The sequence below is a fragment of the Calypte anna genome, chromosome 10, assembly GCF_003957555.1.
Source record: "Calypte anna isolate BGI_N300 chromosome 10, bCalAnn1_v1.p, whole genome shotgun sequence".
Taxonomy (NCBI): domain Eukaryota; kingdom Metazoa; phylum Chordata; class Aves; order Apodiformes; family Trochilidae; genus Calypte; species Calypte anna.
This window is the reverse complement of record NC_044256.1, coordinates 4,210,512-4,234,905: the sequence shown is the minus strand read 5'-3', so window position 1 is coordinate 4,234,905 and position 24,394 is coordinate 4,210,512. Positions and strand designations below refer to the sequence as shown.

Below are 24,394 nucleotides of genomic sequence, written 5' to 3'. Positions count from 1 at the left end.
TAGTTAAACTGTATTGGATAAGTATTGCAAATTACACTTCAGCAGTGTGAAATTAAGTCCTTAGTTGTAGACTTCTTGAAAGTAGGCCTGCACGTTATTCAGCAGGAGAAAGATCTGCCCTCTGAAGCATTCTAATTCTGTTCACTGTCAGAAAATTTTTAGTATCTTTGGACAAAGTACTTCACTACTATTTTTTAGACATTAAGTTGCATAGTATAGCATCAAGTTAAGCATTCATTATGTGCACTTCAGCATAAAGAAGCTTGAAAAGTATGTGACGTGTGACTTAGAGTTTCTTAATTTTTCAGTAATGCTGGAAAGAACTCTTTCAGGTTTCAACATATGTCCTTCTGAAAGAAATAAAATATAGAACTTTCCAATAAGTTCTCACTAAACTTGTGCTTGTCAGCAAAATAGTTGCATAAAAGCTGATTTTTCTCCTTCTTGTTACTAAATCTAAATGAAGTAGATATATTTTCTAATGAGTCAGGCCATACTGGTATTCTTCAATTTCTCTTAAATGAACGTAGTATTCTATTACCTAAATGCTACCCAAAGATCTGTCACTGTTCAAAACCCAAATGTGAATATGAATAAAGTCAGTATGTCAGAGAATTGGCATTTGCATCTGTTCCAGTTAGGAGTGTCTGTAGTTTTTAAAATGCTGTTGTTGTTGTCGATGCAGTTTGAAGACAGAGTAACACCTTTGTCCCCATCTGTCCCTTCTCTTCCTCCTTTCTATCCAGTATTGCTGTCCAGATATGGTAGATAATTTTTTCCCTGCAACGGACAAAACAGAATGTTCAAGCACAAGCAAGTTTGCTGAATCTGAGAAAGGAAAATTGATTATGTTAGTTAATGACTTCTATTATGGGAAGCATGAAGGTGACTCCCAGCAGGTACAGCAGGAGCAGAAGACTCATACGACATTTAAGTGCTTCAGTTGTCAGAAAGTTCTTAAAAATAATATAAGGTATTTGAATTCACTTTCTTACTTGTTTGGTTATCATTACAGCCCATAGCACTTAGTCTCATGCACTAAAAGTTTGTTTCTCTAGAACAGAAAATTGTTTTGTGTTGAAAAATGATAATACTGGGTGACTACACTAATTTTAATGGTGTCCAGCATAAACAGTAGAGTTGTAATGATAGCAGTTGTAGGACTTTGGGGCTAGAAAGGGCAACACAAAGTATTTTACAAATTGCCATCAGGATTGGTGGTATCAGTATATGTGAATGTGTATTCCCTTTAAGAATACCCAGTGAGTTATTGTTGGTATTGTTATTTGGTTATTTTAATTGAATAATTTTACTTCAAAATGCTGCAAAAATCTTCAGTAGTCTTTTTTATTAGGTAGCTGAGTTTGTCATAATTCTTTCTGAAGTTAAGGTCATTGAGCTTTTTTGCATGCATTCTTCAAGGGAAGCTGAAGTAGCAGAATGTAAAACTGAAAAATGGGCTGTCCCTTTAAAGGGCACAGCCTGCAAGTGAAAATAAACAGGTTTATGCTAACATTAGACCCTCGTTATTGAACAAAACAAGTTTCATGCAATAGCAAACATTAAATTTGCTATTAATCCTGAAGTATGTGTAAATCCTAAATAAATTGCTGGTAGTTTGTCTTAAGCAGCTTGAAAATATGTGTTGTTACACTTCAAAAGAATTGACACTCATGATTTTGTAGTTCCTGTTAATTATGGTATTTCTTCAGTTGAAGTTTATCTTTTTAAGAGTAATAAGCAATGCATGATATGAGCCCAGAGGTGTTTCTTGGTTTTCTATGCATAATACTTTCCAAATAAGCTTTTCAAGAAAAGTGATCCACAGAAAGAATACTTTTCCACATAACTGGGTTCATTGTAAAAATAATATTTTTCAGGTATCATGTTCTACTTGTGTAAGCTCTTGGTGGTGTTGTTCCTTTGTGTTCCACAGCAAGTCATTAAAAATGACCACTTAATTTTTTCTTTGAATTTCTCAAGTCAAGTTTCAGCCATACTATTTTTTGCTCTAACTTTGTTGCTCTAGTCGGTAGTTCTGTAACTTCAGAATTTTTATTCCAAGGTATATTTTTTACCTTTGACCATTTACAGCCGACAAAAAAATCCCACATTACTCTGTAATTCTGGTGGAAGTTTTCTGGACCTAAATTCAGAAAACACTCATGAGAGTAATCCCCTGCTTCTGTTAAGAGAGCTGTGGTTGAATACTCCAGTGAAATAGTTCAGTTAAAGTAGGATGCAGAACTAGTGTCAATTCCTTCCTTTCTCCAGGTACCTGGAGATCTTTGGTTAGCTTTTTTTTTTTTCCTGCCCCCACTCCCCCCCTTTTTTTGTAAGCAACTGCATGATAAGAAGCAGTTATAAGATATAAGAAGCTTGAGACTGTTCTCCTTGCTCATTTGATTTTTTCAAATTCCAATGTCACTGCTTTTAGAACTACATTCCTTTTGTGAGTGTGACCTACATTTAATAGTTCATCTGGCTGTACTGGAATGAAGCATGCTCCAAATAGAACAGTTATTGAAGTTTAATAGTAGTGGGTTGGGTAACTAACCTGTCCTTGTGCTGCTCCACCAGTAACTGACCTGCCAGTGTTGTCCTGGGTGCCTAGACTTCTCAGACAAGATAGGTTCCTCCTACAGATACGTGGACATATTAATGAGGTAGAGGTGGTAACTTGAACTGGTAGCATACCACCAAGTTTCTCATACTCCTTTGATTGTCAGCTGCACGGTGGCATTCTTTAATAACTGTCCTTTGTAATACAACTAAAGTCATAAATGCTTGATACAAAACTTCTGGAACCCTGCCAGATTTGACTGGAGGTTGTTTCAGTTAGAGCTATAGTGTCCTAATTGTAGATGAATTCTTACTACTTAATAGTTTTCAGCAGAGCTAAAATTATACTGGCTTCAGAACGTGGCTTTGAAACTGGTGGTGGTGAAGTGTGAGCAGCTGACATGTTATTGCCTTTGTTAATTTTCCTTTATTTCAAGGCAAGAATTCTTTCTAAGCAAACATAATGCAATAGATTGGTAAGTCTTAAAACACATTTCAGATAATGTTGCATGTTGCTTAAAATAGTGCAGATTTCTTTTCAAACTTTGAAAGATGATTTTTAGCATAGTCAGCTTGCTAAACTTTTTTGTCTTTAGGTTGTTTTTGTTAAACTGAGAAGTCCTTACAGAGTAAAGTTTATAAAGAATCCTGTACGTCTTGCCTGTGATGTATCATGTGAATGTTAAAATGTCCTTTTTTGCACCTGTCCACTGTCACGTGAAGGTTTATGAACCACATGAAGCATCACTTGGAGCTTGAGAAGCAGAGCAGTGAAAGCTGGGAAAGCCACACCACCTGCCAGCATTGTTACAGGCAGTTTCCCACCCCCTTCCAGCTCCAGTGCCACATTGAAAGTACACACACGCCTTACGAGTCATCAAGTAAGTTGGATTGGATCACCTTGCATCTTATTGACACCTAAAATTTTTAGATATTTTCTGACTTCTACTTTGCTGGTTTGTAACTTCAGACTAAAGCTGTTGTACTTAGTAGAAAAAATCTTGAGTCTGAGAACTCATTCAATTTAAGTTGAAGCAATGTGTGTGGAAAAGTTTTACAAAGTTTTTGTGTTGTTTTTAGTTGAAAGCTTTACTGCAAGAATTCTTGCTAACAACCTTGCACTTCTGATTTCCTGAAATTGTACAGGAAGTTTCTTCCCAACAGTAGACTAATCATTAGGCTACTTTACTTTTATATATTTATACAGTTCACATACGCATATATGTATCCCTATTGTAATTTATCTGCTTAAAACCCCAAAGGAATTTTTACTGTTTTCTTGTTTTTCCCTTTCCTAGCAATATGTAAAATCTGTGAATTATCCTTCGACACAGAACAAGTTCTTTTGCAACATATGAAGGACAATCATAAGCCAGGTGAAATGCCGTATGTTTGCCAGGTATCTCTGAATGACTGTTTTGTATTTAGATTACACTACCCCCCAGTCTTTATAGTCAATAAGCTTTTATTAAAAAGGTCAACCTTTTTGTTTCAGGTATGCAACTACAGATCCTCAGCTTTTTCAGATGTAGAAACACATTTTAGATCAGTTCATGAAAATACTAAACATTTGCTTTGCCCATTTTGCCTAAAAGTAATTAAAATTGGAGCACCATACATGCATCATTACATGAGACATCAGGTAAGCAGATATTTTCCATCATTAGTGCTAGAGAAATATTAAATATATTTTGTGTGGTTGTTATTGCATAAGAATAGTTAATAAAATATGGCAGAAAAATCATAACTGCTTCTTTTGTAAAGTCCTTAAGGGAATTGTTAGACTTTGCCATGTTTTTGTGTGAAAGCAGCTCCCACTTTAAAAACAATCTTGGAATATCCTTGAAAGAATATCTCTGCTATTCTGTTTCTTCACTGGGTTCTGCTTTTTTTGTGGTTTGTAGCAAACCTTTCACTATTTAAAGCAGAGAAAAAGATTATGAAGTACTGTGTTTTCTTGTAAATGGTAACCTGATTCCTCATACTCTTCATAGTGATACTGCCTGCCTTGCATGTTCAAGTAATTAAATAATTCTCTTTTTAATTCCTACACGATATCTTTGTACAACATTAGGAGTTTGTCCTGTTGATGTTTTAGAAACTGGATAACCATTGCTGGAGACAGGCTAGGGTTGGGGTTTTGTTTATCATGATATTCATGCTTACTGTAGATTGTCTTTCATTTTTTTTAAGAAAAAAGGAATTTACCGCTGCACTAAGTGCAGACTTCAGTTTTTGACATGCAAAGAAAAAATGGATCACAAGACTCAGCATCACCGAACGTTTAGGAAACCAAAACAGTTAGAGGGATTGCCTCCTGGAACAAAGGTAAGTGTTCATAGAGGAAACATAGAATCATAGAATCATAGAATCCTAGGGGTTAGAAGGGACCTCGAAAGATCATCTAGTCCAACCCCCCCTGCCAGAGCAGGGCCACCTAGAGCACTTCGCATAGGAACGTGTCCAGGCGGGTTTTGAATGTCTCCAGTGAAGGAGACTCCACGACCCCCCTGGGCAGCCTGTTCCAGGGCTCTGTCACCCTTACAGGAAAAAAATTTTTCCGGATATTCAACTTGAACCTCCTATGCTCCAATTTACACCCATTACCCCTTGTCCTATCACTGGTCACCACTGAGAAGAGCCTAACTCCATCTCCCTGACACTCACCCCTTACATATTTGAAAACATTGATGAGGTCACCCCTCAGTCTCCTTTTCTCCAAACTAAAGAGACCCAGCTCCCTCAGCCTTTCCTCATAAGGGAGAACATAGAGGGGGCAAAGGAAATAGATGTATTGGTAAAGAAAGGAGTGAAACAGAAAGAAGTGCTTCTCCCCTCTCTTTTCCAAAGCAAAGATTTTTTTCTTTTTTTTTCTTTTTTTTCCCACCTTGAAAAGTCAAACTCCAAAAAACTTTGCAACTCTTGTTGCAATAAATGCCAGGCACAGTTTATGGTTTCTTCCTGGTCATCCATGGTGTCCTCTGTCCTACTCATGTGTGTGCCATCCTGTCAGTACTGCTGCTTTCTTCAGCTGTTGGTTTATTTGTTCTCTTCCACTGATCCTTTACTGTGTCTGGCATAAAGGAGATAGTCTGGATGTTGGACTGAGGAGTCTGCTTCATTTCTTGTGAAAGATTTTCAACTTGTGGAAGGTGGTGGCAGAAAAGCATATTGCAAGACCTACTTCTCAATAGACCATAGGGCTTAAAACTGGCTTCAGCAGGTCATTTTTAGCTCCAGCATTTAAAGCAGGGGGAGGACAGAATTTTCTACTAAGTGTTTTAGGAAGTAAACTTGGATCCTCTCAGAATGCTTAGGCTATCTCTAAGTCAGTCTTCTATTTCAACAGAAGGAACTACTTAAACTGTCGATTTCAGAACTTTTTACTAGTTTTTTTTAATGAAGTGTGAAGATATATGTCCCTTCAGTTGAAAGGAAGAAGCAAATTAGCATTTTGGTCAGCTCTTGGCTATTCATTTTTGGTAGAATCAGAAGGGAAAATGACTGAAGTTGATGCAGATTATGTTTCTTGGCTGAATGTAAAGCACAGATTCTCTCTTCTGTGACAATACCTCATTTTTCCAAAGATTTCAGGGTCTTCATGGTCTAATAAAAGCTTGGGTTATGTTAAAATTTTGGTTTCAGTTGACCTTGACAGGATGTAGATGATGAGTCTTGGAGAGCTTGGAACCAGGTTTAGAAGATGAGGTGCTTCTAAACAATGAGCATGGGCAAGAAGTATAATGAGGAATCAAGCTGTGAGTGAAAACTGCAGAACTCAGTTTCAGGCCAAGACAAGGGAGTGCAATGATGCCAGATGGGATATCAGAGACCAGACTTAGTCCTTGGGGGTCTAGAATGAGGAGCAAAAATATCTGAAGGAAACTGATCATGAAGCAACAAGATACAGAGTTTTTTGTAAAATCCAGGTACTGATGGTATTGTTTTATATTCTAATTAGCTCTAGTTGGCCTGGCCCTTCTGTTTCCCTTCCACAGCTACATTTTTTTGGTTTTACAAAAGCAGGATGTGTGAAGATCTGAAAAAGAGAGCAGTTGTGCTTTGTCATGGTTAACTGTTTCCACCAGAACAAGAGCTTTTAAAGTATACAATAGGCTGTTGAGGTTAGATTTACTCAAGTCATATTTCATATTTTTCAGAGCAGTCTTTACTGGGGAGTGTTTCTAACTCTGATTTTTGTCCTTTGTGGCTTAAACTTTGAGACAAATAGGAGATGGAACTTAGAAAGCTTGAGTCTAAATAAAAAATTTTTAATTTCATACTTGTAGGTGACTATTCGAGCATCGTTTGGATCTCTTCAATCAGGAGCATCAGCTACATCTTCTGTTAGTACAAGCACTTCCACCTTTCAGTTATCACCTAAAGCTAAAAATACAACCACTAGAAACCATAACAGATCTAATACAAATAGGTCGAAAGCAAAATCAAAACCAGCTACATCCAGGAAGCAAAATGCATGGACGAACAGGAAAAAAAAAAATGAACTTACAAATACAGCATTGCATAATCTAAGGTAAAATGTTACCATTAAAAATGTCTTAATACTTTGAATATAAATAACTGATCATTTAATTATCTTTTGGCAACTTCTCATACTGCAGTACAGAAGATTTGACACTTCAGTTTTGCAGAAAAAGCACATGCACAAACTTCTAACATACTGGTAATGCAATTATAATTCTGACTCTTTATTCACCAGTTTTCTTTGTGATAAGCTACTTTATGATGAAGGAACAGATGTTCTGGAAACTTTCCTGTTCTAAACTTAAAATTGATCTCTGCACAGAGATAGAGACTCTTGAAATAATGACTTGTTAGGCAGATTCATGTTTAAAAGTGACCTGCTGGGAGAGATACATCTGCCTGGGTGTTCTTTGGGAGTTTTATTATAGAGGTAAAAGTATTTTCCTCTCTGTTTTTTAAGGGGTTTATTTGAACCCGTTATTTAAAAGGTTAAACCTTGTCTGTCCCAGGAGATACCTTAATTTGGTAAGCTAACAAAACAAAAAAACCAACAACAGTCAAACAAAGCCAACCCCATGAAAGTAAAAGCAAGCTGCTGGGAGAATGCTTTCCTTATATTTACAAATTCCTGGGGTTTGCTATCCTTATGTTAATAATAATATGGGTCTTTTATGGACTAGAATATAATTTTACTGACCTAGATTAATTGGCAGTTTTCTTTATCAAAGCATGTAGATATCTCACTTCCAATAAGGTGGTCACAGTGTTACATTTGCAATTTCCTCATTTTTTCCCTAATGGAGGCAAGCTTGCTACTAACCTAAAGCAAAAAAAAAAGTTATTTTTTCTTAAAAGTGTTGATATTAACTATTAACTTTTTCATATAACTGTCAGGTGTCGTTTGGGAGCTCACAAATGCATTGAGTGTTACTCAGAAATAAAAGATTTTGCAAGCCATTTTCCTGCTTATGTCCACTGTAGCTTATGCAGATACAACACTAGCTGTAGCAAAGCCTATGTGAATCACATGATGAGGTAAGGACTCCACATTTTTATTGGGTTATCAAACACTTCCTTAATTCATATAAGGTGTGTTAGGTGTTTCTATTAGCTGAATTTTGAATTGGGACACAGGACTGGCAGGGAAATGTGTAAAGTTAAATTTTTACTTTGTAATGAGGGCCTGAGGGCCACGTTAATGTTCTTCCAGTGGCTCAGGAAGTGTTCTGGTTTTGATTCAGAGTCTCTGTGGAATGGTGCATGTTCATTTCAGACAGACTTAACAAACAATGACTAATTGTTGCATGTTCTCTGGATTTCAGATTGAATACCCCATCTGATTTTACAGGTGCTGAATGCATACAGGCACAGCTATTGCTAATGGAGTCTGTGCTCAGAATACTGTGTCTCTAGAGCATTCTCAAGTGGATGCTTTTTCTTATGCTGCTTGTGGTCATCTGTAAAATAATAGCTCACTTTTGTAGGAAGTTTGTCACTGATTGTGAGACAGTGTAGCAAAGTAGTGATGACAGCTGTAAAAAAGCTTGTTAAGAAAATGAGTTACTTTTCAGAGCATTAGAAATGTACTGTGCAGTAATGAGACACAGATCATGTAGCAGTGATGCTAGAACAAGATTCTGAAAACTTATTTTTAATCCTATGCCCTAAGCAAGCCAGATGTATTGAAAAATACAGAATGCATTTATCTTTTTTAATATATGTATGTATAAAATGCTTTGGCATTTTTGAATGCTGGAAGTCTTGAATTTATGACCCTTGCCCTTAAAAGTTTTTGTCTGTATTTTGTGTTGTCATATTAATACTCATTTCAATGCTTATGTAAGTCCTAGGTGAATAGCATATATGCTTTCATGCGGATGACCTATTGATTGCATGCTTAAAAAAAACAAAACAAAACAAACAAACAAAAAAAACCCCAACCCCAAGATTCAAATTAGTTACTTAATTGGGATGTAAAGAGAAAGTTTACCCCAGAGAAATCTGAGGTAGTCTTTTGTCCTTTGCCTTCTTGATGCACTGGTGTTCTCACAGTATCTGTCATCATCTTTTTTGGTGAGTGGATGGCACCAAGGGATGGTGAGGAGGAAGGCAGTCAGAGGGAGGATGTTTCTGCAGCAGCACCCCCTGTGCTCAGCTGCTCACTTTTTGTTTCACCTGGGAGTGCAGTGTTGGCACATACTTAACCTGCATATGAGAACTTAGATTGTCAGAAAATGTGATTTATCTCTTTTAAAGCCATCTCTCTAGGAAGTTCAGCAAAGCTTCACTTTTGTGGAGCACTGTATAGCTATAGCCTGGTGCTTCAAGAGCTGAACTGCTGATGGGAGCAATGTAACAATGTTCTTACAGGACTGTTCAATGAAATTAAGCTTTGTCCCTCCCAAGCTTTTTATTTGCAAGACTGTGTTCTCAACTAGGGCTGAGATTCACAAGCCTGTAAGCTTTCAGCAATTTAATTGTTTTAGAATAATGCAGGTCAATAATAGAGCCTTCTGTTTTCATATCTAGTTACCAGCAAACTACACTATCATGTGCAGTGTAGGGGATGTGTGGAGGAGTGTATTCAAGAAAGTTAGTCTTAAGTGGTAATGTCTTCTTATATTTAGTTTTCACAGTGCTCGTCCAAGTAAAAGGTTTTGGATCTATAAGAAGCATTCAGAAGAGCTACGGTAATTCAGCTTTTTTCAGTTACAGATTATTGTTTTTACAGTGATAAAGAACTGTTCATAATGTACAAAATGCAGTATGGGGAGGGAAACAAAACCCCAAACAAAATAAGAAACTTACGCTTTACAGATAATTTTCTGTGTAAAGTTGTGTTGTACTACATCCAGCATGGAGATGCCCTGGTCATTAACTGGGATTTCCAGGTGCTAATTGAAGTATTTTGGGTCATCTCATCTAAAGTTGCAGGAAATTCTATTTATCTTTTTACAGCCTGTTCAGTTGCTGTAAATTAAAGTTGTTTTCACAACAGTGTTGTATTTATACTTCTTTTTACTTTCTCTTCTCTAGAGGTGTGACTGTAGTATGTCTTAACTGTGATTTCCTCACTGATGTTTCTGGCTTAGATAGCATGGCAACACATCTGAGTGAAAGCCACACTCATACTTGTCAAGTTATTATAGAGAAAGGTGAGTGCATGAAGTGTCTTTCTTTGTATAAAGTGTACATATATAAGTCCTTAAATGGGGATGTCTCTGTGTTACTGCTGTCCTATTTTTCAATTACATTATCATGATTTCTGTCTACTTGGATTTAAAACTTCTCTGTTTCCACTTTTAAAAATATTTTTAATTAAATCCTTTATTCTTATTTGCAGTTTCTGTAGATATCCCAGCTGCTGAACAAGTATCTGAGTAAGTTTTGTTTTACTGCTCAATTTTTATTTCTATTAATTCAGTGACAGTCAAAATTTGCACTTTGAAATTGGGTTTCTTTGGATTTCACAGACTTTGAAACAAAGGGATGAATCTAGTCCCTTACTTGTGCCTTTTGCTCCTACCGTGTCCACAATTACATGAATAGGGAAATAAAATGGTTACCTACTACAGCCAAAACCAAAACCTGTTTTTTGTTCAGTTTGGACAAAGAGACATAATTCTTGCAGTATTAGAACTTCTCAGCCTTAAGTCTAGACATAGTGAGACTGTTGCTTCATTGTGCTCTTAATATTAGCTTCATTAAATGTTTTCTGTTCTTTTTGGAATAGTAATATAAATGAAAAAGTGATCTTTATTGAAGTAGGTCAAATTTGGTCTTAACATTTTCTAAATATAAGCAAATTATTTTCAAAATTATGTTATTTATATGACAGTGGCATACTCTTTGGTATTAACATTTTAATTTTGACTGTCAAATAAAAATAATCTGAGGGTTTAGGCTTTTGGTTTTTTAAGGATTTGAAAAAAAACCTGCAGTATTGAGATTGTGTTGCAGGGTTTGGTTGGGGTTTTTTTAACCTTAGAAGAATCAGAATGCCAAGCCATCCCTGGTTATGCTGGAACAGTACCTGAGGCTTTACAGTGTAGCCTGTGGGCTTACTTCTGCCTTAAATGGAGGTTCAGAGGTGTGTCAGTTGTATCAAACATTTGAATTCTCTTAACTGTTTCAGAACACAGGAACAAAAATGTTCAATCAGGCTGCAAAGAGCAGTATTTCAAAAGGTGGAAGAAAATAGTTTGACCCTGATTTAAAAACATGGTGCTATTGAGTCCATCTAAGCCTTGAGCAAGATCCTAAAAGGGATTTTGCATGTTCTCATGCATGATGTGAACCTTTCCAACAGAATTTTGTAGGCCTCCAAGCATAAGTCAGCCTTCACTGTGTGAAATATCCCCAATAGGTGACTGAGTAACTGCTAAGTATTTTCTTTCTTGTTTTCCATAAAGTGGCCCGTAAGGCAAGTTACTGGAATCATCTGTCATTTGGTCCAAACAGAGAAATACTTATCTTTTGGCTATGAGTGGTAGTAGAGGAAAATATATGCTGTAAACCTCTAACCTCTACCAGTAACAGTTTAGTGTGTGGATAAAATTGATGATCTGATGGCGTGATTAATATACATTATTAAAAAGAACTGAGGATATTCTGGCAGGAATAAACAGGGGAAGGAAGCTAATTTGAAGAGGCATTCCAGTAAGCCATTTGAAAATTGGAATTTCTTGTTTTGGAACACAGAAAATTCAAACTGGACAAAACACTAGAAAGTCATCTAGGAAGATGAGCTATATTCTCAGATTCCCTTCTGTCCTTGAACAGTTTAGATTTCAGTGAAACGCAGACAATGGAAAAATCAAGTGTTGAGCTGTGATAAAACCTTAGCTTTTCTACTTGGAGTTGGGATTAAATGTTGGGAATTGGTAGTTGCTGAACTGCATGTAAGGCAAGGTGATAAATGTGTTGAACAGTCGGGAAAGAGGTCTGTTTGGGGCAGTCTTTTGTCAGTACTGCACAAGGATCTTACTGTCATATGTCATAGGAAAATTTGTAAAAATATTGGATATGCAAAGTATGTTTTATACAGAAACAGGTGGGTGAGCACTGGAAAGATTTGAACTATAGTCACCAATCTTTGCAGGTTTGTTTCTGCAAGCTGTTGAATGAGGACAGGTGCAGATAGACATCATTTTTTGAGAGCTCTGTTTGCGTAAGTTTAGTTCCTTGTACACATGAGGTGATGTAGTCTGTGATGGTGCTCTTTGAAACTGTCGTGCTCATAAGTCATGAATTTCAGTAAATCTTGTCCTGTTCTGTATGCTAATTCTGTGGTTCTTTGGACAAGAACATACCATTGCTAAGTGTATGAGCAGATTTTTAAAATTATAATTGAAATACAGAATATGCACAAAAGTGTTCATCTTTTGCGGGATGGTTCTTAAAGGTACTCTGGTTTGCTTTGGAAGAAGAGGAACTTGCAGACTATAGTCATAACTTTTGCTGTGTAGTTTCTCAATGATCTATGGATGTTTCTTCCCATTCTTTGATCTATAATTCAATGAGGTATGACTTGCATATGGGGCTCTTCAGAATTGCTTCATCGTCGGAAACAATGACTCACAGTTACTATCTTGAATACCTTTGGATCTTCTCTTGCATCTCTCAGATGGTATCTTTTGGTATCTTTTATTATATAGCAGACTGTCTGTATGTGTTGTAAAACTCATCTATATTGCTAATGACCAGATATGCTCTATGGGCTCTGTGTAGGGTTGATCAGGCTGTCTTTTGATCAGAATCCTGCCGTTAGTAATACAGATAACCTAGCTGGAGATGTTCCAGCAGGAATTGCTCTTTAAATTGTTACTCTGCAAAACACTGCCTTGTTTGTTTTGAATCCACCTTGTGCGGAGGGAATAAGACTTAATAACTATGCCAGTGCACTTCTAATGCTCAACTCTCTGCTTTGCGCAACAATTAACATATTGTTAAATGAACTGACAGCAGACATTTTTGTTGCAGGGGAGTTGAAAGTGAGCAGGTATCCTATACTGCCTTGCCTCACTGATACATCATTGTGGACCAGAAAATTGAACCCAGTCCAGCTTGGGATTATTTTGGTATGTAAGCGAACAAGGATCTGACCAGACCTTTTTCTTTCTCTTCATGCATTGAAGCTGTGATACTCTCTTCTTGTATCTTTTAGGCAGCAGGTCTGGTCTTTTCTCCCAGTATTGTAGTCTGGCAAACGCCCTTCTGTGATAATGTTCTCTGCTTTGCAGCATGGATGTGCAGCTTTTTGGGGGCTGTACTCCTTTGAAGAGAGGCTTACCAGTTTCACTGTTGGGATGCAGCATTTCTTTGCTGCTGATTTGCAGTGTTTCTTTGCTGCGTGTTTGCAGTTTCTTTGCTGCTTAAGTCTAATTATATCATCCCAAGCTAGAGTAGTGTATAAATGATATGTATGTGTTGACATCAAAGCCCATTTTGTTCTGAACTTGATCCTAAAGGGCTTTGTCATTCTCTTTGGGTTTTCACTAAAACATAAAAGTCCTGATCTGTTTAATATTCAAGTAAGTTGCATTTTTGTCTGCCAGAGACTTTACAGTGTGTAGTGGCAAAATATGCTTTGAATTACTTCTGTCACATGTAATTGCATAAACTGAATCTTGGCTAAAGGAATTTATTAGCTGCTTTGCTCCGGTAGCTAAGCTTCTTTTTGCTCCTAAATGTAGGAGGAAAGTATGTGATGGGAGCAGGTACATTTGTTGAGCCTTGACTCTGAGAGTGGAGCAGCCACAGTTCATTCACACCTTGTTCTTTTGGTATCATCTCTCATCCTCAGGGATGCTCTACTCAAGCTGCTGAGACATCTGCTGCTTTTGATTTCACTACATCTGACTTCATCTTTAGTTCTAGATTATCTGTGGCAAGTTTATCCATCAACAGGTTGTCTGGATATATGATGGGCTTTTCTTTTGTCATGATGAATATCCAGTGTTTCTCCGAACTCGACTTCGGGCTTGCAAGTGGATATGTGTCTTGGTTAACTCTAATTTATTCACTTCCAAGTAACCTAATAGAGTGAGCTAATCTTACTCTGAGAGCAGTCACTGTTACAATCTCCTACTTATAAAGAGATTATTTCTGATAAACGCAAGGTGTTCTTGATTTGCAGCACTTTTCTTTTTCTGCATAATCAAATTCTGTGAGAATAATCCGTTTTTACTGGTATTTTTGTCTTCTTCAGCTCTAGTATTCAGTGACAGTTTTGGTGATAGTGAGCTTCGACACCCACTGTGGTATTGCTAATAATAGCAAGGATCCTGCCATCCATTGTCTCTTATGCATATTTTGTGATTGAGCATCTACATGCTTACTCAGTGCTCTAAAGTCTCATGGTTCTTTTTGCTACTTTTTTTTTTCTCTTCTGACAGAAGCTATGTTCCATCTTGAATGCTGCTGTTCAACTTCAAGCATCAGTTACCTATTACAGTTTTTTCTTGCAGGACTTTTTTCTGTTCTGGCACAGCAGTATTCAGAAAAGCATAGTGGGTTTGTGTTTTCATTGTGAACGTGCTTTTGCATTTCAGAGAACATTGAGTCTGATATTTCACTTTCATTCAGGTTTATAGCAACAGCAAGACTGGAATATGATTGCAGATTTTCCTGGCTTTCAGAAATGTTCTCTAATTTCCCAGAAATTACACCCGATTGACGCATCACTTTTCTGTTAATTATACTTCTTTTGAATGCTCATTTGGAATATTATCATTTGGTTCTTTTACAGCTTTGCTACAGAAATCATTCAAGTTTGAGTTACAGTTAAAAAGACTTAGAAGCTACATTCAGATTTGCCAGCCCTGCGTAAATAACTTATAGAGAAAGAATTGGCATCACCACATCCTGTTTTGATTTGTGTGAGGATTTCAGAAAAGTTACTCATGTGGCAAACTCATAACATAAAAACAATACTAGTAAACATACAAGTAAACCTGCTTAAGTTGATACAATAAATATCCATCCCTAGTGGTCCCAACAACTAGCAAGTTACACAAATAATACCACATGTGCAACCACATCTACAAGGACTAGTCATGAATATCCATGGTATAACTAGTTTAGCTGGTTATAGATGGTTATAATGGTCAAAGAAGTAAGATTTAATTTTTACATGCCCTAAGCTGTTACTTTTGTTATATTTAGGATGTTGTGTGTCACTGCATTATGAGTTCTTAAAAGAAGTGTAGTTGCAGACCAACCTTACTTGATTTTAGACTACCTTTTTTCAAAGTCTTTCTAACAAGAAAGTAAATGTTTGGTTCCATTGTTCTGCTACATGTTTGTAACTGCAGCTTTCTGAATAATAACACTTCACTGCTCGTGATAATAGTAGTTTTTATGTAGCTGTCTTCATTGCTATACCCCACTCTACAGGTGGAGAAACTGGAGACAGTGTCACCTAACCTGACTGTCACCATCTTTCCTTTCCCATTCATTCATTAACAGTGTAAAACACCGTAGTGAAGAGGCAGCTTTTTCTTCCCTCTATGAATTCACATGTACCTTCCAAGTAAGTGCTCATACAGTCAGATGTTTGGGGGAGAATTGTGCTTTATAAGTCATTAGCTTTACTTAAGAGTTACATTTTGCAATATGGGGAATTTCTGGAAGGTACCTTAAACCAGTTAAATAATGTAAAGATGTTTCCTAGAAGTTCTTGAAGCTACAGTCATCCTAGAAAAAGCTACTTTTGGCTATGGGTGGACAAAAAAAAATACTTGGCAAAAGATTGCAGCTACGTTTCAGTACTGTTTGCCCAAAGAAGCCATGGGGATAACTTCTTGGTTGTAAGAAAACATGACAGGTCACTATGAAGACAGTTGCTTGTAATCTGAGCTCTGTGCATGTGTGTGCAAACATACATAGTTTTATTATGTGAGAGCAGAAGAAGCAATGAGAGTATGAATGTCAGAAATGAGACTGCTCCCAGCCATGCTTCGACTGTGCACTTTTAAAGTCTACTTGTTTCACTGATTTTGAATCTCTTCCATTAGTCCTAGGTGACTCCTCATGTATCCAGGTTTCAGATCAACTTGAATTTAGACTTGAGGTGTCTAAATTTGTTGTTACTTACCTGGCTTTTATTTTGAGTCTTTTTGGTTTTATGGCCAATATTACTGAGTGTTTCAGTCAAGCTAAAATGTACTCAGCTGCTACATTTTGGGGGCATTTCCTTGAGGGCTTGGCAAGGGCCATTTTTTTCATTGTACTTACTAAAAGCTTATTTAGAAAGTTTATTTAGTAGAAAAAAGAATCTTTGGAGAGTTCTAGACAGGTTGCAAAATTGCTTGAAGTTGTAGACCAGCAGGCTGTACTTAGCTGAGATGGTAATGATTTTTTGTATCATGTTCTTGCCAGAAGCACCATAGCTCCACAGGTGTGCAAAAATACACAGTTACTGTTTGAGAACTGTGGGATTTCAGTTCTCTTCTATTGTAAGAGTGTTGGGAATGTCACAAGGAGATAGTCTTCTATGGCTTAGTATCCATTTATGAAACTTCTGCTTAAGTTAGAAGGAAGTACTTTCTGAAACTTATTACTAAACAGAATTAAGGTTGAGAAAATATGTCTGGAATCCAAGGTGAACCATATTAAGAAAGATGCAGTTATCACAAAATGTTAGGAATCATGTTTGCTTCCACACTAGCATAAAATAGCTAATGTGAATCTGGTTTCAAGCTGTCAAACATGTCCACAGAAATCTATTGGAGACTGATGTGAAATAGTATTTATAATGGTATTTAAAACAATCTATAGATACTAGATACAATTCATACTCATATTTTGGTGATAAAACTTCAAATTATTTAGACAAGAACAGTATGTGTTGTCCTTGGATGTACAATATATGATTTACTTCTGTCTAAATTGTTCTGCTTTTTCAAGAATTACTGGTTTTAGACAAATTTCCAACATATTTAAGTTCTTGCACAGTGATCATTAAAGCAGTGAAGCTAAGCTAAGTATTTGGTGTTGCATCATCTTTTACTGGTGTTGCTGCTCATGACTAAATACTTGAGAGTATTTCAAGCCCCTGCCCCAGGAAATGTTTTGTTGTTCAATTTACCCTGGATTTGTTTCTGGCTGTTAGGTGACAATTGTTACAGTGCCATCACAGCAATGTTATTTTAAAACAATCCCTTTTGTAGTTGGGTCCTTTTTTTCCACATTTTATTAAAAATTAAGATGTAAAAACTAGAATAATTATAAATGGTTCTTTGCCTTCTTGGTAAACTGCTAGGACATTAATCTTAGAAGGTGTTCATGGTGTACTGGAAGCATGTGCTAAATTTCTTTAAAAGGTCTGGTTTTAGCACTGCTTTCTTGGATTAAATCAGGAAAGTACATGTGGTGGATGTCAATCTAGTATTAGTATACATTTTTCATAGAATTTAAGTTGATAAAGCTATTTCTTTTGTCAAGTATTTTGTGCCTTGCAGACAGCAGTTAAGACTTGCTGAGGTTGCTAATCGTGTAGTTTATGATTAATAACATTGCTTCAGTATAACAGAAGCAGTAGCATAGTTCAGCAAATTAAATTTGCCTTTAATGCAGCATCAACAAAGAAGATACAGGTATAAGCAATTTTGAGGGGTTTCCTTTTATTTTTTTGTAGGAAACCTTTGAAAGGTTAGATTTTATATTGATGACTTAACAAGGTTTTGTAGGAGACACTTTTTGCTATCTCTGTGATAGCATTTTCTTATATAAACACAGAAAATCAATTTTAATGATGTTGTGATAAGCTCTTTAATGTGGTTTTAAAAGTCAATAAATTTAAATAATTTATAGCTCATCTCTGGACTGTACCTGTGAAGGTATTTTGAGGGAAGTATCTTCAGCAAATAGCAGTTGGAGGTCATCAGCAATGGTAATGCAGTTGGCCTAAAGTAAGCTACAGCTGTGTTCTGGGTATTGGGGTCATAGAAGACAATTAAAAGAAAAGTGAGCTTGTTTAGCAGAATTTTTTTGTTGGATCACATGTAGATTTATGTGCTTTTAAAAAGTGCATAACAGCAAAGTTATCATTTCAGATCTTGAATACTTCAGTCATGGTTTTCAAAGGCTTTTATGGTAAGGAAATTATTCCTCGCGTAGAATGGAAGAGAGTGCTAGAATAAAAATATAGCCAGGCATCTTGAAACTTGCTTACAGGTTACATGCAACTAGCTTATTTTATAAATTCTATGTAGCCCATACAACTTTTTAAAATTCTGAAATACTTTTCTGGAACTCTGAAGTATGTTTAAGCTCAAAATAAATTTCAGCTTCAAAAGCTGATTTCAGATTACCACTTTGCTTTCTTGCTCTATCTTCAGCCTTATCTTTACTTTAACCATACGGTGTTTTAAAACATTGAATCTTAATTCATTATCTGCTAGGCTAAAGAATGAACTCATCATTACAGAGGGAGAAGCTAATTTGGAGTTAGTCTTTCTTTTTCTCCACACAGTCTAATAATACCTCTGAACTTGATAACTAGTTTGAAGATCCAAGACAGTTCTCTTTTTAACTGTACATATACTGCTGGGCCATGGTGTTCAGATAACAAACATAGCGTGGGAATCCTGCTTTTCTGTCTTTTACTACAAAAAGATATGGCAGTGTTGTAGGGACACCTTTATACTTCTGCCATACTGAAATATTTCCAGTTTGTTGTCTGTTCATTCTTATTCCCTTATATGCCAGGCTCCAGTGAAGGATTGGTTCAGTTGCCTGATGAAGATATATCTTCAGGGAACCTGAAAATTTACCTGAAATACAACCCAAGGTCTTGTTAAATATTGCCTCTGAACTGTACTTTATGAGTGGGTTTTATTTTTTTTTATTTGTACAGCTTTAAAGAGGAGAACCTCTGGAAATGCCTCTTCAGGCCTGAGGTTTTTTTTTTATTAGACACATATACAAAATTTCTCCTGCTCTGTCTACAAGGAAGCTTAAATGATCTCACAATACATCATCTTAATAAATCACCCAAATCTTGCAGTTTCTGTAGAATGAGAAAAAGAAAGAAAGAAAAAACAAAACTTCAATTGCTAAGCTTTTGTACATTGGGGTGGGTGTATGCTTGCACCTGGTAGACTCATCTGCTGGATTCAAAATTACCTTATGCTAGAAGTCATCGTATTCTAAACCCTGATCTCATGTAGCTGATGCAGCAGCCAGTTGATTAGTACAGCCCACATTCCATAGTCTGAACAGGGTTTGTTTCATCATTTAGAAAACAAGTTTATTATATAAAAATCAGATTTTTTATTCTAACTGTTCACTGGAATCCTCCTTTCTATAAAATGCAGTTATTATCATTCTTGCATTTTTCCAGTCTTTTATGATGTCTGAATTTTTACTTATATGTTAAGCAGTATTGCTTGCACATAAGGGTACGTTTCATCCCTAATACTGGATTAAAGGCTGTTCTTTTTGCTATAGAGTTAGTAACAGAATGTGTTCTTGAAATGCTTTATGATTTTTCTTTTTCTGTGGGATTTTAGTGAGCCATAGTTGCTATGTTTTGTTTATTCAGCTACAGTTCACAGCAGAGATAAATAATTTCATTGGAGAACTGTTTTATGTGAATGAAGTGACTGTTGTGCTTATCACTGTTCCTCATGGATAATTGTTTTTGTGATGATGATTGTTGTACAAAGTCTTGTTCAGTTTTTTTTACATTCATCTTGGTATAAATGATGCATGGGAAGATATGCTGATAAGACAGTTGGGTTTTTTTCCTGCATGAGAAATACATATATATGTGTAAATTCTTCTCTTCTTTCTCCCTACTCCCTCTCCTTCCCTTCCTGTTTTACCAAAAATGAGTGAGAATGAGAGGCTGGGATTTGGATGAAGGCTGGGATTTGGTTACTGTAGCAGACAGTCTGCAGGTTACTGGATCCTTATTTTATGTTGAGGTTTTTTTTCTCTGGAGAGTTTCTCTGAGTGAATCGTGTGTCCATATGCATGTATGTAATCCATCTGGGATTTCCAGTTTGGAAATGCTCTTTGTGTGCTACTGAGGCATCCCTTTATTGAAAACTTTTTTTTTTTTTTTAATTACTTTACATATCTGTGGTCAAATCTTCTTTTATGAAGCGTAATGTGGTTGTTAACTCTGCAACTACACCTCATCCTCAAGCTGGTTGTTGAGAAGTAGTAGCTAAAGGTCATGTATACACATTATTTCATAAAGACTTGACTGTATTTTCATATGAAAAAAAATTCTAAATATATGGTAGCATTTAGATGGTTAATGTAGCTTAAATATTTATTTTTTTCTGGAATAGAGGAGGTAATTAGGAATACTTGTGGCAAGACCAGTTAAGTCAGCCATAGCTGATGAGTAGTTATGAGTATTGGCTTTTGTGCTGGAACTTACTCTTGAGTTTTCTCTCAGATATTACCCTCTCCTCCCTTTTTATTCAGAAGTTTGAAAGAGGAGAAGAACTCAGATAGAAAACTTATATACTTGAGAATGTCATTTACTGGTTTATAGTCCCATAAGTGAAAAAAAAGAACAAAACCTTAGACACAAGTAGCAAACACAGCTTCTGATTTAATAAAGAGGTTGGCTTGTCTCCTGAGTTAAGTACTTATGAATGAAAATTCAGTGTAACAGGATGAAAATAATATTATGAATGCATCAGGGACCATAAGATTTCACCACTTAAGAATATCTTGACTGTCTCTATCCCTGTTCAAAAAATTCCTCTCACTTATATTTGAGGTAGGAAATGGAATATTCTTGCTTTAGTTTATTTAAGTGAAAGTAAAACTTGAGAAAAATTTTTAATCTTTTTAGTATGTAGGTTCTCTTCCAGAATAACCATTTTGTTTAGCACTTTATCAGTTAGCATATAAGCAAAACACTTGAATTGTTTTAAGTTCCTGGATCAGCATAACAACATGTCTAGACTTTCATCTTGAAAATACATCATAAAAACATAGTAGCAGGAAATTGGTTGTCCATTTTAAGTGTTGTGGAAGTATCTGTTGCTTAGGTAATGGTAAAAGGTAGTTCAGCCAATAATTATTTCAAGCTTTTTCTAAAAGTATTTGAAGAAATAAAATATAAATGTATTTTAATTAATTATATTTGTTGATATTATATTGCTCACATGCCACTTTTCAGAGACTATTTTAAATTTCAGGTTTTAATTTTAGTAATTAATTTGGGAGACTTAACTTGCACCTAATTTTACTTCTCTATAGAACTTACATCTGAAATCAGACCAACTGTTGTTCTTCCATCTTCCCCCTCAATTTCTTTTGTCTGTCACTATCATCATTTTAGGTAATTTGTGGTAATTATAATTCTGAAAAAAAATTGAATGGGTTAGAAATTATGTTAAACTTTTACCAAATGGACAGTTCAATATTCCTTTGGAGCATTCTGATTTATTTGGGTTTTTTGTCTTCCTGGTCCACCTGGAGCACTGTGTACATGTGGCTTTATTGAAGTAATACAAGGCATAAAACAGTCTGTATACAAAGTTCATATGCTGTGGTTTAGATCTTACTATGCAATAAAGTTCTCATTTTTACTTGAATATTTCAGTCCTGATCTATATTACCTTTTTATAAATACAAAGTTTTACTCTGAAAAGTAACTGAAAATGCTATTTCACAGATTCACTTCTCCCATGACTTCATATGTGTAGTTGTCTAAATTTTAGATTGAAGTAAATTTAGATCTCCAGCTTTTAGCTTTTTTTCCTCACTTTACTCTCAGAAGTATTGCAGAGATGGTTTGATAGCATGAACTGGCTTCTCTTCCTTGCACATCATCAGTGAAAATTTCCATGTGGCTTTATCTGTGCTGAAGAGGTTGTGCAGGTAGAGGAGTTTAACATGGTAATTTGGAAAATTCTATGTGTCTTACAAAGGGGAAAACAACCTTCTTTTCTGGAGATGAAATGGAAGAACTAAAGAGTGGTAAATCACTGCTGAATACAAAACTGAGTTGGCAAATGGGAAAGAAAAATTCAACTGTTTTTTAAATTCAGCCCAACTTGGTATGGGACATTTGTCAGAAAAACAAAATAGGAAATCTACAATGCCACTTTGCACAGTACAACCATGTGTTGCTGTATTTAATTCGTTACAAAAATAACTTGTTTTGTCTTTTTCAGCAAACAAGAACATAACTCTTCAGATGAAACAAAAGAATGGAATAGAAATCAAACTAAAAAAATGTCACCAGTTGAAAAGAATGAAGAAAACTCATCCTTGTCAAATACAGAAATTGTTCCTAGTTTGGAACTCCCAGACAACAGCTCGAAGAATTCTTCACATGAGAAAGGAGCATGTTGTGAAGCAGAAACTAACAAACAATTAGTAGATGAAAAACAAAAGTGTATTAATGATGAAAGCGAGTTGAAGACTTGCCAAAGTTCAGCTACTGTTAATCTGAATGAGCAGACTAAAGTACATGGCCTGGATGAAACTACACTTTCAGCAATGAATGCAAGGGATTTAAAACTAACATTGGGTGAAGATGTTAGTTTTGAGCAGTTCTTGAGAAAAAGAGATGACCCCGAATCCATTAGTTCAGACATTAGTGAACAAGGCAGTATTCATTTGGAGCCTTTGACTCCATCAGAAGTGCTAGAGCATGAAGCTACTGAAATCCTTCAAAAAGGTAATGTTGCACCTTCATCAAAGAAAGCTGGACAGCTCTCTGAACAAACAGATGAGACTTCTAAAGAAAGCAGTCCCAGCAGAATGGAAACAACTGCAAACAAGACAGATGAAAATGAAGAAAGCTGAAATAATGTTACTTTTATTGTTTGTTATAAACAATGGTAAGAACACCATCGACCATTCCTGAGGAGTGTGCTCATTGATGCTAAGTATTAAAAATGAAAAAGTGGAAGAGGGAGGAGAGAAAGAGACACTAAATGGAAGATTTGCATATGAGGGTAGCATGTATGTGTATGTACAACTGAATTAACTAAATCTACAAAGGTAGCACGTTTCATATATATCTTCCTTTTTCTTGGCTGTGATATATCTTATTAGATTGATATTTGAAAGGAGGAATAAATTCTAATTTTTATAGTTAACTAGCCCGTGATAAGGTTATTTGTTTGCCAAAAAAATATTTTTTTAAATCCCTCAGTGTGAATATCATTAAACAGTGGAATTTAGAATTAATTCACTTCTGATGCTGAAATGGAGCACACTTGTAGTGATGGTTATTGGTCTACTGATAATTTGGGTAAAAATAAACCTCTCGACTTGCTGTCACATTCCTGTCTGTAAAAGCATGTAAACAGAATTATATGAATCTATGCACCTCTGTACAGGTGTAATCCTGCCAGGCTGTATGCTTACCTTAATAAACTTTCAGTGAAAGTGGAATTATTACAATAAAAATATATATTTGTGGGGGGTTCAGTGTGCAGGCTGTGCAGAAATACCGAATATAATTGTATAAAGTAGAATATGCTGCTGAAAGTACTCTAGCTGTTAGGCTTTTATCACTTTTTTTAACTATTCTTAGCTGTAGACCTGTAGGAATGGTCTGTAAGTCACACCAAAGTATGGTTTAATGTAAAAACTATAGCAAAAAGAAGGAAAACCCCAAACTGGAAGCATCAATGGACATGCATTCTGCCATTTTGCAGCTGCTACTGGCTCGCTGTTACAAAAAGGACACAAAAGCATATGGAGTAGGATTGTACAGTTCAATTTCAGGAGTTTTTGTAGTCTAAATTGTGTACAGAAAGATGGCTGCTGGATTTTTTTTTGTTTTTGTCTTCTAGTTAGCAGCTAGATGTAGGAATGCATATGATTAATGATTAATGGTAGCTTGCTCTTATGACTTCCTTGCTCCATTTGAAACATTCAGAATGTGCTAGGAATTACAGTTTTGTTTCTAATGAATGTTAAATGTTTTGAACAGCTGTTAAAGTACTGCTGTAAATTATTCCTTTTTGAGTAAATATTTGCAACAAAATTTTGTCTTTGTGCATAATTTTATGCTCAGCTTGAAACTTTGGGCATACTCTTCCCACATTTTTTTAACATATTGAGAGTTACAGAAAAGTTATTTTACTTCAAAGCTGTGAATTTGAGATTTCTGTGAGGTTTGGGGGGGTTTCTTTTGGCTGGTCTTTTAGGTTTTTTAGAATTAAAAAATCAAGTGCCTATCCCTAAACATATTTTGTAGGTGTGTGTTGTGGTAAGATGGTTCCAGATTATATAGAGAGATTTTTCTGGACCTTTAGCATGCAACTCCAGTCTACTCTGTCCTCCTAGGATAACTGGGCTCAGCTGCCAAATGGTTCTAATCAGCAACAGTAGTAAAATTTAGACACCATCCAGC

General features: G+C 35.9%; 1 protein-coding gene across 7 annotated transcripts in view; it reads left to right on the top strand.

Moving 5' to 3' along the window:
- The window catches only part of ZNF280D (zinc finger protein 280D), a 46,326-nt gene extending 22,301 nt beyond the window's left edge, over window positions 1–24,025 (top strand). For 5 of the 7 annotated variants that reach the window (XM_030457105.1, XM_030457102.1, XM_030457099.1 and 2 more), the window contains 11 exons: window positions 747–973; window positions 3,286–3,443; window positions 3,861–3,961; window positions 4,058–4,204; window positions 4,756–4,890; window positions 6,852–7,096; window positions 7,942–8,082; window positions 9,675–9,737; window positions 10,084–10,202; window positions 10,391–10,427; window positions 22,197–24,025. In XM_030457105.1, coding sequence (XP_030312965.1) covers window positions 747–973; window positions 3,286–3,443; window positions 3,861–3,961; window positions 4,058–4,204; window positions 4,756–4,890; window positions 6,852–7,096; window positions 7,942–8,082; window positions 9,675–9,737; window positions 10,084–10,202; window positions 10,391–10,427; window positions 22,197–22,833 — 2,010 coding nt within the window. In that variant the 3' untranslated portion in view covers window positions 22,834–24,025. The remainder of the gene's footprint in view (window positions 1–746; window positions 974–3,285; window positions 3,444–3,860; window positions 3,962–4,057; window positions 4,205–4,755; window positions 4,891–6,851; window positions 7,097–7,941; window positions 8,083–9,674; window positions 9,738–10,083; window positions 10,203–10,390; window positions 10,428–22,196) is intronic. The other 2 variants (XM_030457100.1, XM_030457101.1) reach the window with 2 other exon arrangements.
- The last annotated feature ends 369 nt before the right edge of the window (window positions 24,026–24,394 follow it).